This window comes from Piliocolobus tephrosceles, chromosome 6 (assembly GCF_002776525.5).
Source record: "Piliocolobus tephrosceles isolate RC106 chromosome 6, ASM277652v3, whole genome shotgun sequence".
NCBI classification, from domain to species: domain Eukaryota; kingdom Metazoa; phylum Chordata; class Mammalia; order Primates; family Cercopithecidae; genus Piliocolobus; species Piliocolobus tephrosceles.
In genome coordinates, this window is record NC_045439.1 from 138,689,123 (window position 1) to 138,704,543 (window position 15,421).

General features: G+C 42.1%; 1 protein-coding gene across 4 annotated transcripts in view; it reads right to left on the reverse strand.

The window, feature by feature from the left end:
• INTS14 (integrator complex subunit 14) overlaps nt 1–13,668 on the reverse strand; it is a 32,747-nt gene extending 19,079 nt beyond the window's left edge. The window contains exons 1-6 of one of the 4 annotated variants that reach the window (XM_023220815.2): nt 13,532–13,668; nt 9,793–10,076; nt 7,774–7,881; nt 2,427–2,582; nt 1,523–1,641; nt 666–808 (exon numbers count right to left, since the gene is read on the reverse strand). In XM_023220815.2, the coding sequence (XP_023076583.1) occupies nt 666–808; nt 1,523–1,641; nt 2,427–2,582; nt 7,774–7,881; nt 9,793–10,014 (748 nt within the window). In that variant the 5' untranslated portion in view covers nt 10,015–10,076; nt 13,532–13,668. Of the gene's footprint in view, nt 1–665; nt 809–1,522; nt 1,642–2,426; nt 2,583–7,773; nt 7,882–9,792; nt 10,077–13,230 lie in introns of all 4 variants that reach the window. The other 3 variants (XM_023220817.2, XM_023220819.2, XM_023220818.2) reach the window with 3 other exon arrangements.
• Nucleotides 13,669–15,421: the final 1,753 nt, after the last annotated feature.

Below are 15,421 nucleotides of genomic sequence, written 5' to 3' on the forward strand. Positions count from 1 at the left end.
CTAGCCAATAAGAACTAGAGGAAGACTTCCCAGGGTCACATAGCAAGAGTATACTGCAAAGTATAGAAGCTAGCCCTTCTTATATGACCTTAATTATGACACTAATTAAGTCCAGTATCTCTATTAAGAATCATCTCAAAGATTTCAATGCTAGTGAATATGGCTATGATTTCCAACTCTAATAATTCGTGGTTATAATTATCTAGGATTGGAGATCAACTGATGACCTTACCATAAGAAACCAATATTCTGCCACCCCTTAGGTAATGAATCTTCCAATCCAAAGTGCTGATGACAACAGCACCCTAGTACAGGTTGAGTATCCCCTATCTGAAAATCTGAAATCCAAAATGCTCCACAATCCACAACCATTACACATGCTTGAAGCTGACACGAAGCTCAAAGGAAATGCTCACTGGAGCACTTTGGATTTTCAGATTAAGGATGCTCAATCACTAAGTAAAATGCAAATATCCCAAAACCCAAAAAAATCTGAAATCTGAAGCACTTCTGGTCCCAAGCATTTTGGGTAAGGAATACTCAACCTGTATCACAATATATATTTCTTTTTAACCTTCTTAGACAGAGAAGAGAGTAAAAGTCACAAGTTAGAAGAAAGTAAGGATAACAGAGAAACTAAGAAAGAAGTTTTTTTAAAAAGTTACCTGTGTTAATGACTTTAGGGATAGGATCAATTTCTTCATCTACAACAAAAGGTTCTGGCCTGGGGAAGACTTGCACATCAGCAGTTAGGTGGCCACACTTGAGAACAGCATGGAAAGGCGTATATGCCAGATCTATCAGTTTTCTAGAATATGAAAATTAATAGTTATAGGAAGAGTAATACGATACATATAAAGTTAATTTTTTTTTTTTTTTTGAGATGGAGTCTCACTCTATCACCCAGGCTGGAGTGCAGTGGCCGGATCTCAGCTCACTGCAAGCTCCGCCTCCCGGGTTTACCCCATTCTCCTGCCTCAGCCTCCAGAGTAGCTGGGACTACAGGCGCCCGCCACCTCGCCCGGCTAGTTTTTTGTATTTTTTAGTAGAGACGGGGTTTCACGGTGTTAGCCAGGATGGTCTCGATCTCCTGACCTTGTGATCCACCCGTCTCGGCCTCCCAAAGTGCTGGGATTACAGGCTTGAGCCACCGCGCCCGGCCATAAAGGTAATTTTTCAAGATGCAAGGGTTGTCTTCCTTTCAAGTTGGTTCCAAAACTAAGATCTGACCATCTGTAAAACAGAACAAAATCTGACATTTTTGGTGAGGAAATTTCAATGCTGAAAAGCCCAAGAGCAAGTTAATTTGAAATTGCTGAGTCATTATAAGGAAGTCAGTATCTACAGGCAGTATAGATTTACTTTAAAAAGTCATTACTACCAATCACTTTATCTGAAAAATGTACAACTTGGGGAAAATGAAATGACACAGTTAGGAACAGTAAAACAGACAGTCTTTCTGGATGTCAAATTATAATACTGAATTGTAAAGAAGGCAAAAGAGCTCTAAGCATATACTCACCCAAACATAGACTGTACGTTCTTCAAGCACAGGGGGCCATCAATAGTAAAAATCTGCCCTTCACCATTGTTTAAATCTATGAGACGTTCAAGGCATTCCAAGGAATCAGTGCTCTGGAGCTATAAAGCAAAACAGATGACCCTTAAAGTGGCTGGCACAAAATGCCAGATTATTATCAGCACACCAAGGTCAAAGCCATTACAATAACATAGGCAATAAATAACAGATGATTTTTTTAACAGCCAATGTGAGAAGAAAATAACTACAACAATTTTGACTCAAGGTTACCAAAGAGGAATGTTACGTAAAATGACACAGGTAGAGCTATTTCATTTAGGAGTAGTTTTGCAAAGATTCTCAGAGGTGACCACAGTTAGTATTTACATAGCATCTTTCCTCCAAAGGGTTTCTAACATCTTTTGGTGAGAACCATCATTATCTACATTTTACAGAGAGAAAAACTGAGGGGAAAAAAGGTTAAATCACTTTCCCAAATGAATGGGAAAACAAAGAATGTAAGTGTTTAATAAAACATATATCAGAATAATGTTACTTTACTCTTCTTTCAAAGTCAAAGCACACTACTGTCAACATTTCTGGTGGAATGGAGATAAGAATTCTTATATAAGGGAAATGAATAACGCCAAAAAGAACACCTTGACCCTTTATCCATCAGCAGGATGGATAACAACTCCAGCTATCTTCCCCAGATGGGGCAACACTCTGAAATTTCAAAGAACATTTGAGACCCACAATCTTTTCAAATAAAATGACCAGCCTCAGCTGAAACCAATGGAGTTCAATACTACAGTATATACAATATAGCACTAGTGGTATATACTGAAAAATAAACTAAGCTGTAAAATATGCCTAATCACACTAAAAACTTAGTAAAAGGTATTACCTCCTCCAAATTCGCCATGCACATGATATATAACTTAGATGGGAAAGGAAAAGGTAGTGGAAACCTGTTGCTCTCACTTCGTTGATTTTGAGTAGCTAGGGAATGTCGTAGTGACCCTCTACCAATGCCAAGACAGCCGTCTGTCACCAGGACAACCTGTTTGTAAAAAGAGAGAGGAGGTTGTACATTAAATTACATATTTAAAGCAGTCCCATTTAGCAATGTCTTCACTGCTAGAGACGGGCACCAGGTCTGGGTACAGTTGCTCAAGCCCGTAATCCCAGTGCTTTGGGAGGTCAAGGCAGGAGGATTGCTTGAGCCAAGGAGTTCGAGACCAGCCTTGACAATATAAGGAGACCCCATCTCCACAAAAACTTAAAAAAAAAATGAGCCAGGAGTGGTGGCATGTACCTGTGGTCCCAGCAAGTTGGGAGGCTGAGGATCACTTGAGCCTGGGAGGTCAAGGCTGCAGTGAGCCGTGGTCACATCACTGTACTCCAGCCTATGCAAAGAGAGACTCTGTCTTTTTAAAACAAAACAAAACAAAAAAACAGGCCTGACATGGTGGCTCACACCTGTAATCCCAGCACTTTCGGAAGCCAAGGCAGGCAGATAACTTGAGGACAGGAGTTCAAGACCAGCCTAGGCAACATGGTGAAACCCTATCTCTACAAAAAATAGAAAAATTAACTGGGCATGGTGGTGCATGCCTGCAGGCCTAGCTACTTGGGAGGCTGAGGTAGGAGGATCACTTGAGTCTGGGAAGTTGAGGCTACAGTGAGTATGCCACTGCAGTCCAGCCTGGGTGACAGAGTGAGACTCTGTTTTGAAAAACAAAACAAAACCTCAACACGTACCCCCCGCCAAAAAAAAAAAATCCAAAAAAGGGCATGAGAATATTTTGTGGGGTGCTAGAACCTCACTCTACATTATAGGATAAAGAATACTATGTCTTAGTTGTAGTAGTGGCTATACAGGTGTATACATTTGTCAAAACTCAGTGAACTGTGTACTTAAGATCAATGCATTTTACTCTACTTCATCTAATAAAATATTTTTTAAAAGCTTGCCTCTGAACACTTAAAAAAGGACAAAAACCTTCACAACCAATTCTTACTTAATTGTATTAAAACTAGAACCCCAACTCTTAGATAAGGAGTTGGTACCTAACATACCAATGTAAAATATGGAATGAAAATTCATTTCACATGTGCTCCTAGGAAGTACCAGCATAGTAGTCTGAACTTTGCCACTTTATTTTCAAAGATGACAAACTCTACGCCTGGTCAACTAAAATGACACCTGGTTAAAACATGTATTTATAAAGGCTATTTAACCAGAAATATACAAGATCTTTAAAATGCATTCTTAATCAACCTATAATTTGAAAAAAACAATAAAATACACCAACAATGGATAGTAACTGCAAAATCATTTCCCTTTTCTTCATTGCTTCAGAATGATCCTGTGGGGGACAGACTTCCCAGGAATCCCAGGAGAGAATTATTTTTTGCTCTCCCTAGCCTAGTCCGGTAACCTGATGATAATAGGCAATTAAGGCAGTTTTTTGTTTTTTTGTTTTTTTTTTGACACGGAGTCTCATTCTGTCACCCAGGCTGGAGTGCAGTGGTGTGATCTCGGCTCACTGCACCCTCTGCCTCCCAGGTTCAAGTGATTCTCCTGCCTCAGCCTCCCGAGCAGCTGGGACTACAGGTGTGTGCCACAACATCCACCTAATTTTTGTATTTTTTGTAGAGACAGAGTTTCACCATATTGGCCAGGATGGTCTCGAACTCCTGACCTTGTGATCTGTCTGCCTCGGCCTCCCAAAGTGCTGGGATTACAGGTGTGAGACACAGCACCCGGCCCTTAAGGCAGTATTAAGTGGTGGCACTGTGTGAGATATCAAGATTGGCACTTAATGATAAAGCCCAAGAATGCTTAGTAGAGGTCCCCTGGAAGGATGTCATCTTTTGGCATGATAGTCAATTGACTACAAGGCAATTTCCTTTTCTAGGTACCAACAATTGCTATATAATGATTTACCTCCACCAGCTTTTTCAGATGCTATGGGATAATGAAATATTTCATGAATGTCAAAATGAAACAGACTTTACCAAATAACAAAGACACAGTATAGCCGTCTAAAACCTTGGTTAAGGCTGGGTGTGGTGGCTCATAGCTGTAATCCCAGCACTTTGGGAGGCTGAGGCCAGAGGATCACTTGAGGCCAGGAGTTCGAGACCAGCCTGACAAACATGGCAAAACCCTGTCTACTAAAAATACAAAAATTAGCCGGGTGTGGTAGTGCACTTCGTGGCTGAGGCATGAGAATCATTTAAGCCCGAAGGCAGAGGTTGCAGTGAGCTGAGATCACGCCACTGCACTCCAGCCTGGGTGACACAGCAAGACTGTGTTTCAAAAAAATAATAATAAAAAAGCAAATCTTGGCTAAAAATTCCACTTTTTTTTTTTTTTTTTTTTAGACAGAGTCTCGCTCCGTCGCCCAGGATGGAGTGCAGTGGCACATTCTCGGCTCACTACAAACTCCGCCTCCCAGGTTAAGTGATTCTCCTACCTCAGCCTCCCAGGTAGCTAGGATTACAGGTGAACGCCACCACACCTCGCTAATTTTTGTATTTTTAGTAAAGACAGGGTTTCACCATGTTGGCCAGGCTGGTCTTTCACTCCTGGCCTCAGATGATCTGCCCACCTCAGCCTCCCAAAGTGTTGATTACAGGTGTGAGCCATCGTGCCTGGAAAAAAATTCCACATTTAACAAGTTTGTTACATAGTAACTGATTATAGAAACAATAACCAGTAACCACCACCTCTACTACAATGTTTTTTGTTTTTTTTGAGACAGAGTTTCTCTCTTGTTGCCCAGGCTGGAGTGCAATGGCATGATCTCGATCTCGGCTGACTGTTGCAACCTCTGCCTCCCCAGTTCAAGTGATTCTCCTGCCTTAGTCTCCTGAGTAGCTGGGATTACAGGCATGCGCCACCACGCCTGGCTAATTTTTGTATTTTTACTAGAGACAGATTCAGGCTTGGCCCCTTGCCCTCAGGTTATATACAGTATATCTCAAATTCAGATTCTTCCTTTTTTTCAAAAGAAGAAAATCATAAAAGTCAAAAGTCTGCATGATGTACAAGGTCTGGTTCTTAAAATCTGAATTTCTCCTCTAAAACCAAAGAAGAAATAGCAAATGAAACTGTGCTACCTGCTAGCTTTCAGTTCAGAAGATACTGACAACAAAACTTCATTTATTCACTATAATGTTAGGAAATAAGACATCCTATATGCATGGATTTACCAAAATCAATAATAAGCTATATTATTTATTTAAGCTGAGATGCCATAAAAAGTTTTTTTATTTCTGAAAAGAAATTTATCAAAAGGCATTTATTGACTTCTTTAGCAAGAATCCACTATATTCTATAAAACAGGGTGGTTTTCACAAGAAAAAAATGTTTTTGTTGTTTTCTAAAGGTGAATTTATTGGGATATAATTTACTTGAAGTAAAATCACTCTTTTTAGTATACAGTTCTATGAGTTTTGACAGTTGCATTCAGTCGTGTAACCACCCCCACGAACAAGGTAAAGAACAGTTCCAGCATGTCCCAGATTCCCTCTTGCTTCTTTTGAGTCAATTCATACCTTTCCCTGACTCCCAGGCAACTATAATCTTATTTTACTTTTTTTTAAGACAGGACCTCACTACGTTGTTCAGGCTGGTCTTGAACTCCTGGGCTCAAGTTATCTTCCCACCTTGGCTTCACAAAGTGCTAGCATTACAGGTGTGAGCCACCATGCCTGGCTACAATCTTTTTTGTTTTATTAAAAAATAAATACTAGTGATGCTACCAACACTACTGAGGAATCCTGTGTTTGACCCTATAATGAAAAGTCACACACCAGGGGCCAGCAAACCATGGCCCATAGGCTAAATATGGCCCACTATCTGTTTTTGTAAATAATGTTTTATTTAAACACAGCCCTGCCCATTCATTTACTTATTATCTATGGCTCCTTTTATGCTATAATAGCAGAGCTGAGTAGTTGCCACACACACTTACGAAGCCTAAAATACAAAAAAAGCTTGCGGACTCCTGTTGTAGACTATTATGATACTTCTTTTAGCAATGTTTCTTTTTCCTTCAAAATACGCTACTACTTTTCAAAAGTATCTGTATAGAGCAAATTTCCAGTTATCTTTTTCTGCTACTACTCTGCTCTGATTTGATGCTAATGTGGCCTACTGTGGAGTCTAAGTAAAGACCAAAATATTTTATGTTTGTTTGTTTGTTTGTTTTTGCCACAGTCTCGCTCTGTCGCTAGGCTGGAGTGCAGTGGTGCAACCTCGGCTGACTGCAACCTCTGCCTCCTAGGTTCAAGCGATTCTCCTGCCTCAGCCTCCAGAGTAGCTGGGACTACAGGTGCATGCCGCCATGCCCAGCTAATTTTTGTATTTTTAGTAGAGATGGGGGTTTCACCATGTTGGCCAGGATGGTCTCGATCTCTTGACCTGGTGATCCATCCGCCTCGGCCTCCCAAAGTGCTGGGATTACAGGCATGAGCCACCGCGCCTGGCCAGATGTTATGTTTTATACTCCTCACTTTTAAGACAACTCAATTGAGAAGATTAAAAGTTTGCTGAATAAAGCTGGGCATAGTGGCTCACCCCTGTAATCCTAGCACTTTGGGAGATGAGGTGGGTGGATCACCTGAGCCCAGGAGTTTGAGACCAGCCTGGGCAACATGGCAAAACCCGGTCTCTACAAAAAAAATGTAAAAAATTAGCCAGGTGTGGTAGCATTTGCCTGTAGTCTCAGCTACTCAGGAGGCTGAAGTGGGAGAATCACCTAAGCCTGGGTGGTTGAAGCTCCAGTGAGCCATGATAGCTCCACTGCACTCCAGTCTGGGCAACAAAGTGAGACCGTGTGTCCAAAAAGAAGAAAAAAAAAGTCTGCTGAATAACTGCATTGAGATAATGAAGACAAGCTATATTATACCAATGTTTACAATTTTATCACTCAAAATCTTAACGACCCCTTCCAAGGAGTGTAGTTCAAAAATTCCAGTGCGAGTCCTTTGTATTTTATATAACATTACTAGTTTGCAATAAGTCAATTTACTAGGAGGATGCTTTCCTTAAGGCATAATTTTGCTGCTTTCTGAACGCATTAGTGTTGATTTAGTACCTTCACTTAAGAAGATACCAATAGAGTAAAACGTAGTCTGTAGAAATTACAATGCATGCTGTGTCAGAGCCTGAAGAAAATCGAAGCACCTTAGTGGTTAATGTTGTTAACTTAGGGCAATGAAAAAGAATTGGTCATTACCTGGCAAGGAATTGCACCACCCCATTCTTGCTGAACGATATTGCAAACACCAACTAATGCAGACTCCAAGCAGGTTTTGTCATAATCATCCATATTACTTAGTGCTTCCTTATTGAATAAAAGATAAAATTGCTAGTTACTCTTTAGTTTTAATTAGTTATTAGAAAACAACATAAATTGTTCAAAGTATGAATATTACACAGGGGACACTGATGTATCTGAGAGCACCAAAGCATAGCCTCTTAAAGAAAAATGCTAGAAAAGACTTCTTCAACTATTAAAAGACAGTGAAAAGAATTCCGTTTATTCTATCCTCTTATCAGGTAAGAGTGAACAGTCCACCAAGTTTACATCTTTATAAGCAGACCTTGAAGGAAAAAATTAAAAGGAACTTTTAAATACATCACAAAAATAATAACAAAATCTACTGAATATTAACTATGTTCTAAGTAACATCCTAGGCACTTTTATGCATTTAGCTATCACAATAAAACTATAAGGTGCCGGGCGCGGTGGCTCACGCCTGTAATCCCAGCGCTTTGGGAGGCCGAGGCGGGCGGATCACAAGGTCAGGAGATCGAGACCACGGTGAAACCCCGTCTCTACTAAAAATACAAAAAAAAAAAAAAAAGCCAGGCGCCGTGGCGGGCGCCTGTAGTCCCAGCTACTCGGGAGGCTGAGGCAGGAGAATGGCGGGAACCCGGGAGGCGCAGCTTGCAGTGAGCCGAGATAGAGCCACTGCACTCCAGCCTGGTGGACAGAGCAAGACTCCGTCTCAAAAAAAAAAAAAAAAAAAAACTATAAGGTATAGATTATTAATCCTATCTTTAAATGAAGTAATTAAAGTATAGAAAGATTAAATAACTTTCCCAGGTCTCATGACTAAAGGTGGCAGAACCTGGATTTGTAAGTATGTAGTCTGACTTCAGGGTTCCTGGTCTAAAATATTACGTCTCACTCCTTATATAGCAATTCTCTAAATTTCAGAACTGCAGAACATCAGAAATCCTTAGTTTATTCACCTGTAAGAAAGTCAGCATATATACCAAAAGTTTAATATCCTTTTACAGGAAAAAAATTAAAAAAAAATTTTTTAAGTCAGTGTAATTTTTTAAAAAAAAGCTTTTAAGTCACTTAAAAAATCTGAGATAATAAAAGGAATTATTTAACAAAATTTTGTTACTTGTATTAAAAAATTCAAACTGTATTGATCCTGGATTTCTAAACCACCTAACAATTGTTAAACTGTTCAGTTTAATTCCACAAACACTTCTTTTTGTTTTTTCCCCTTCTTTTTATTAAAAATAGAGATGGGATCTTGCCATATTGCCCAGGCTGGTCTCAAACTCCTGGGCTCAAGTGATCCTCTCGCCTTGGCCTCCCAAAGTGCTGGGATTACAGGCGTGAGCCACCACACCTGGCCCATAGACACTTCTTGACTGCTCACCATGGGTAAGACACTGTGTTAGGCACTGCTGGAAATACTATCATTTAGAGATGTTGTCAGAAAGTACATTCTGAAATAACACAGAAAACACCTTTGAAAGGTAGTATCTACCAATTGAGATTTAAAATTTTTAATTTATTGGTATCAAAATCAAAGCTATTTGTTGGAAAGGAAATATCATTTTGAATTACTCTAGAACAAGAAAGGACTAATTTTGCATTTCCTCAAATTTTATGGGAGAGTAGAAAAAAATTAAGTGTTGAGCCTAAAGACCCTAAATTTTAGGGAATGGAGCACTACATCCTGAGATGCTCACTTTTCCACAGAGAATTCCAGAAAACCAAGAGAGGAAAATAAGGGAAAAACTCACAGCTCTAACTCATAGCTGTACCAAAGAAACAGTAGGCATTAAGACCTACTGGTTGTGAATTCTTGTTGTTTAGCTACACATATTAAGTATTAACAGACTTACTAAATAATGCCAAAGTTCTAAATGTTCAATGCATTATAACACAGTTTTCCTCCCAATAAATTTAGGCCCTGTATATACAATAACTTACTACTTTTTGTACCTGTAGGGTATTATAATCTCTTGTGAAGGGGACCATCAACTCCCAAAGTGATGAGAAAACCACGAGTGCTGTAAATTCAAGCTTGTAATTTGTGGCCATGTGCTCAAACAGCATCGTTAAACCATGGGCTGCTAGGTGCTTACGCTGGTATTCCTCGGACCCCTCAATAGACACAGGTCGGGTCATGGAAAGGGATACATCCATTACCACCACTGTCGGCATGATGAAAATGATCCCAGTGTTGCCAATCAGAATGTAAACAGACAGCTATAAACAGAGAAATGCTGTAGAAAATAAATAAGGTCTTACATGTCACAGAGAGAAAAGAATATTTTTCACCATAACTTTAATTTCCCAGAAATTAGCAGAGGCAAACACCATTTAAGTTGAGGTGAGGAATAATCCCTAGAGAACTCAGTGAGAGGGAAGTGAGCAGCTTGGTTCATTGTAAGGACCACTCTTAGAATCACCCATTAAGTGACCATAAATCAAGGACTATCTAAATATATCTACTGGAAAAAAAAAAAAAAAAAAAAAGTCCTGCTAACTTCAGGTCGCCCTTGACTTTCACACATTTGACTTTTACGCAACTTAATAAACTCCTACATCTCCTCTCTAACACTTAATTTACTGAAGAACATTTCTAATTGTCATATGGTGTTGCTATCTGATAATCAACCATTGTTTTTTGGCACCATCACAACCTTTTTGCAGTATTAGTGCATGTGTTTAATTATTTTGTTGGTTGGTGCTCTTGTTTTAGTAAAATGAATGCCAAATATAAAAATGAAAGGACTAGTAAAGTCATAAACCAAATTAGACAAATTGGAAATCATTAAGCGTAACAAAAGTAATAAACTGCTAGCCTCAGTAGTACTCATTGTACATCAACTGGCCAATGGTGCTTCAACTGTGAAGGAAAAGAACAAAATTAAAGAATATTTAAGGCCAGACACAGTGGCTCGTGCCTGTAATCCCAGCACTTTGGGAGGCCCAGGTGGGTGGATCTCTTCAGGTCAGGAGTTTGAGACCAGCCTGGCCAATATGGTGAAACCCTGTCTCTACTAAATATACAAAAATCAGCTGAGCGTGGTGGCTACTTGGGAGGCTGAGGCACAAGAATCGCTTGAACACAAGAGGCGGAAGTTGTAGTAAGCTGAGATCGTGCCACTGCACTCCAGCCTGGGTGACAGAGCAAGGCTCCATCTCAAGAAAAAAAAAAAAAAAAGAAAAGAAAGTTATAAAGCTGGAATTATCTCACGAAATTATGTAGAAAAAAGTCAAAATGTAGAAATGGAGTTATTCAAAATTATGGATTGAGAATTAGCATAAAGAAAACATTTTGGTGCTCAAAAATAAAAAAGTTTACAGATACACAGACCTGCTCATGGGAATACAGCTTGCTGCTACTCTATTATTAAGCAACCTGTAGTCTACTGACATGATGAAATATCATAAAACTATAAATGAATGACATATGTACTATAGATATCAAAAATAATTATAGAAAGCATTAGTAACTGAGAAAAGCAGGCCCCAGAACTGTATTATACACTGCTTACAACTTCATAAAAATAAAAATCATAATGCATATATATGATTAGAGAGATTAGGTGGATATAAACAGTTAGAAATTTAATGTTCACAACTTTCTTTTTTGGGATTCACTTCAAAACATTTAACAGTAGCCAGACTGCTTGTTTAAGGATAGTGCCCAGCTGCAAATGTGTCATATTCTAAAATTCCATTTTTTTTATGAGATGGAGTCTTGCTGTGTTGCCCAGGCTGGAGTGCAGTGGCGTGATCTCTGCACACTGCAAGCACCGCCTCCTGGGTTCACGCCATTCTCCTGCCTCAGCCTCCCGAGTAGCTGTGACTACAGATGTGTGTCACCATACCCGGCTAATTTTTGTATTTTTAGTAGAGACAGGGTTTCACCACACTGGCCAGGCTGGTCTCGAAGTCCTGACCTTGTGATCCACCCACCTCTGCCTCCCAAAGTGCTGGGATTATAGGCCTGAGCCACCGTACCGGGCCAAAATTCCATTTGTAAGCAGGCTGTTTTGAACTCAGAATACACTGGTTTATGGAAACAATGTTGACAACTCAGGTTGTAATCATAGGCGTAAAAGAAAATGAAAGTTCCTGAAGGATGGTTCAATCAAGCAGTACAGGCCTGATTAAAAAAAAAAAAAAAAGTGAGGTCTTGCACAATACTGGTTCAACTACACCATAACATATGCTCACTAAGGGCAAGGACCATGCCAGATTTTGCCCATGATGTCTCCTCAAAACTTATCACAGTAACTGGCACATAGTAGGTGCCCAACAATTTGATAATAACTAATGAACTACCCCTAAATCACAAGATATACCATATATTATTTAGCAAAATACATTATAAATGTTAACTCTGGACACCAGAAACACATTTCCTCTTCTCATTCAAGCAGAGATATGGGGGACTCCCTCGCCTCTGCCCAGCTCCCATTCATGCAGGGACGCCTTTTTACAAGTTGAGGATCATGAGGAGTACTGCCCTCACCTCTTAGGAGAATGGGAGGAAACAGTTTACAGACTTAGATCAAATACAAAAAAGCACTTTCAACCCGTGAAATCTGCTGTTGACAGATGACAGTTGGCAGTCTTGCCTTCTCTGAAGACACCTCTGGAGCTGGCTCTTTCTCCCAACTGATGCAATTGTGTCTACTCCCAAATGCACCTCCTTAACAGTTACAAAGTCGTGGGAAATTAATTTAGTACTCAGGTTGGAGTAAAGGAGGTAACTGAAAGGATAGTTCCTGAAGGATAGTTCATTCAAGCAGTCTAGGCCTGATTAAACAAAAAAACAAAAAGGCCAGGCACGCCTGTAATCCCCGCACTTTGGGAGGCCGAGACTGGCAGATCACCTGAGGTCAGGAGTTCGAGACCAGTCTGACCAATATGGTGAAACCCCATCTCTACTAAAAATACAAAAATTAGCCAGACGTGGTGGCGTGCGCCTGTAGTTCCAGTTACCTGGGAGGCTGAGACAGGAGAATTGCTTGAACCTGGGAGGCAGAGGTTGCAGGGAGCCTAGATCGCGCCACTGCTCTCCAGCCTGGGCGACTGAGCGAGACTCCGTCTCAGAAAAAAAAAAAAAAAAGAAAAAAAAAAACATTCCCTGCCAACCACAGTCTAGCAATTTTGTGAGAACACTATGTATTCCTTACTTGGGTGGATTCTGAGCCCCAAGTCTCCCACCGCCACCCACTTCCCATGTGTACTGTTCAAACAACTAGGGCTCTTCTTTCTCAAGAACGGCCTGAGAAACAGGCCCTAGCCACCTAGTTGGCCTTGAATACCAATTGTCCATCAGCTATAATTCCCCAGTTCTCAGATACAACTTCATCTCTAAAAGTCCAGACTGAAAATCGCATCTGGGAGATGTATTTTTACCTTAAAAATCAGTCAAGAAAATGTGAGATCTGGAAGTCTCTCACAGAAAGTGGGGGCAGAGCGGGGCTAAGCAGAGGGCGAAATCGTGCAGTTTACGCGGAGCTGGGGACCCCGAGCCTGAGACAGAGGGGAGGCCGGGAGCAGTGCCCCGGAACTGGCGCCTCAGGGACGGCGCGGGACGGCCGCCAGGGTGGCGGGAAGGCCAAGCGCTGGCCCTGGGTTGTTCTTCACCCTTATCCCCTTCACCTGTAACCCCAATAAGCAACGAAAGGCAGCAATGGGCCCTCGGCCTCCCACTCACCCCGTGCCCATCGCCGGACACAGTCCGTCGCCATAAACTTTCCGTCCGCGCGCCACAGCCGGAACTATAGGGCCGCGCGACAGAAGGGAACCCGGCGCCGACACTCAGCACTAGGCGGGGCGGTCCTTGGCGAGCTCCAGGGTCGCCCGGGCAGGGTTCTGGCTCAGCCCGGAAGGACGCTAGGGGGCGCGGCCTCTCCTCGCGATGGCCAATCCGCGGCCACCCCTCTCCTCCCACAAATCCCCAATTTCTCTGAGCCTTGGCTGGATCGGGGCTTCTCGCCCTGTCTCTCTGCATTGCCCTGTATCTCTCCCCATTCTGGGGATTTTTTCTCCCCCTCCTGCCCCACTGACCCATGGGCCTCACCTGGCCCTGTGACTCTGTGACCGCTTCACACTTTTGTCCCCTCACTTCCCTGGGCCCTGTCGGTGCACGAGCCCAACCCTTCCTGCTGTTTTCCTCGTCACTCTTCAGCCCCCGCTCTCACATCCCCTGAACCGGTTGACAGAATCCTCTTCCTGTTCTTTTTAAACTACAATTCCTGAACTACAATTCCTGGCCGGGCACGGTGGTTCACGACTGTAATCCCAGCACTTTGGGAGGCCAAGGTGGGCGGATCACTTCAGGCCAGGAGTTTGAGAGGAGCCTGGGCTTTGGTGAAAACCCGCTCTCTACTAAAATACAAAAATTAGCCGGGCGTGGTGGAGGGCGCCTGCAATCCCAGCTACTTAGAAGGCTAAGACACGAGAATTTCGGGGGAAAAAACCCCCCAAAACTGTAATTCCTGGCTGAGGTATGCTTTGTATATCCTTCTTAGCTGACGTGAGCCCAATTTACCTCAAGACTTGGCCCCTTGGTCTCCTCAGCCCAAATGCTCACTTTATTCCACCATCCCCTCTTTGAGCGGCCTTCGTTCCCCTCACCCTGGACAAGGCTTGCATGCTCAGATTTCCCTGTAAAGCAACATGGCCTCTTACCTGCCACTCTGGCCGCCTGGTGTCTCCACTGTAGCCTGTGCCTCAGTGAAGTCCTTAAGAGGGCAAGAGGTGAGTTTCTTTCTAACCATATAGGTAGCCAGGGAATCCCAGCTAGAGATAGGCTTAGATGGATGCCAGCAGGCCCCTGAGTAGTTATGGTTCAAAGAACAATGTGGAACCACATAGGTTACAGAGTACAGAAAGGCCTCTAGAAGGCCGCAGGCATTTGCCTTTTTCTTTTAGCTGATGGGATGGGGTGAGATTAGGGGATGGGACAAGGAAGGAGGATGCTTTGAACTGAACAGACGAGTCTATCTGACTTCTCACAGCTTGTTCTGTGGGAGAGTGTCGGTCCAGTTGCTTGTAGTTTCTTCCTGTCCCTGGGAATATCCCTGCCAGCACTGGGGCCCAGGGCCCTGCAGACTGCCCTATGCTTCAAAACTTCTTTCCCCAACCTGGCTCATCTCACCATGTCAAGACCTAGTTATGCCTGAGCAGGTTTCCCTATTGGGAGGGATATGGCCAAGAATGTGTGGGTAAGCAAGTGTCTGGTTACCCCTAATGTGACAATGACTTAGCCACAGGGTTACTGTCCTCCTGGTAATTCTGGCTCAGTTGCAAGGTCTGATTCATTACCTTACCCAACCCTAAAGCTTAAGTTAGTTCGCTGATGGATGATCAAATCTTGTGACCTAGTTCTTCTGAATAACAGGCTTTGGGAGACTTGGAAAGCAAAAAATCAATATATTAAATTGATGATAAAAGGCACAACTGCCAGGAGGACTTACTTAGGGCAACTAGTTTGTTTTTCCTCCTTAGTGGACTCCCATTACAAATCAGAAGGTTGTTCAGCGACTATAACATCAGAGAACATCAGCACAAAGGTTAGAAGGTCTTAAAGAAGGTGTCTTTC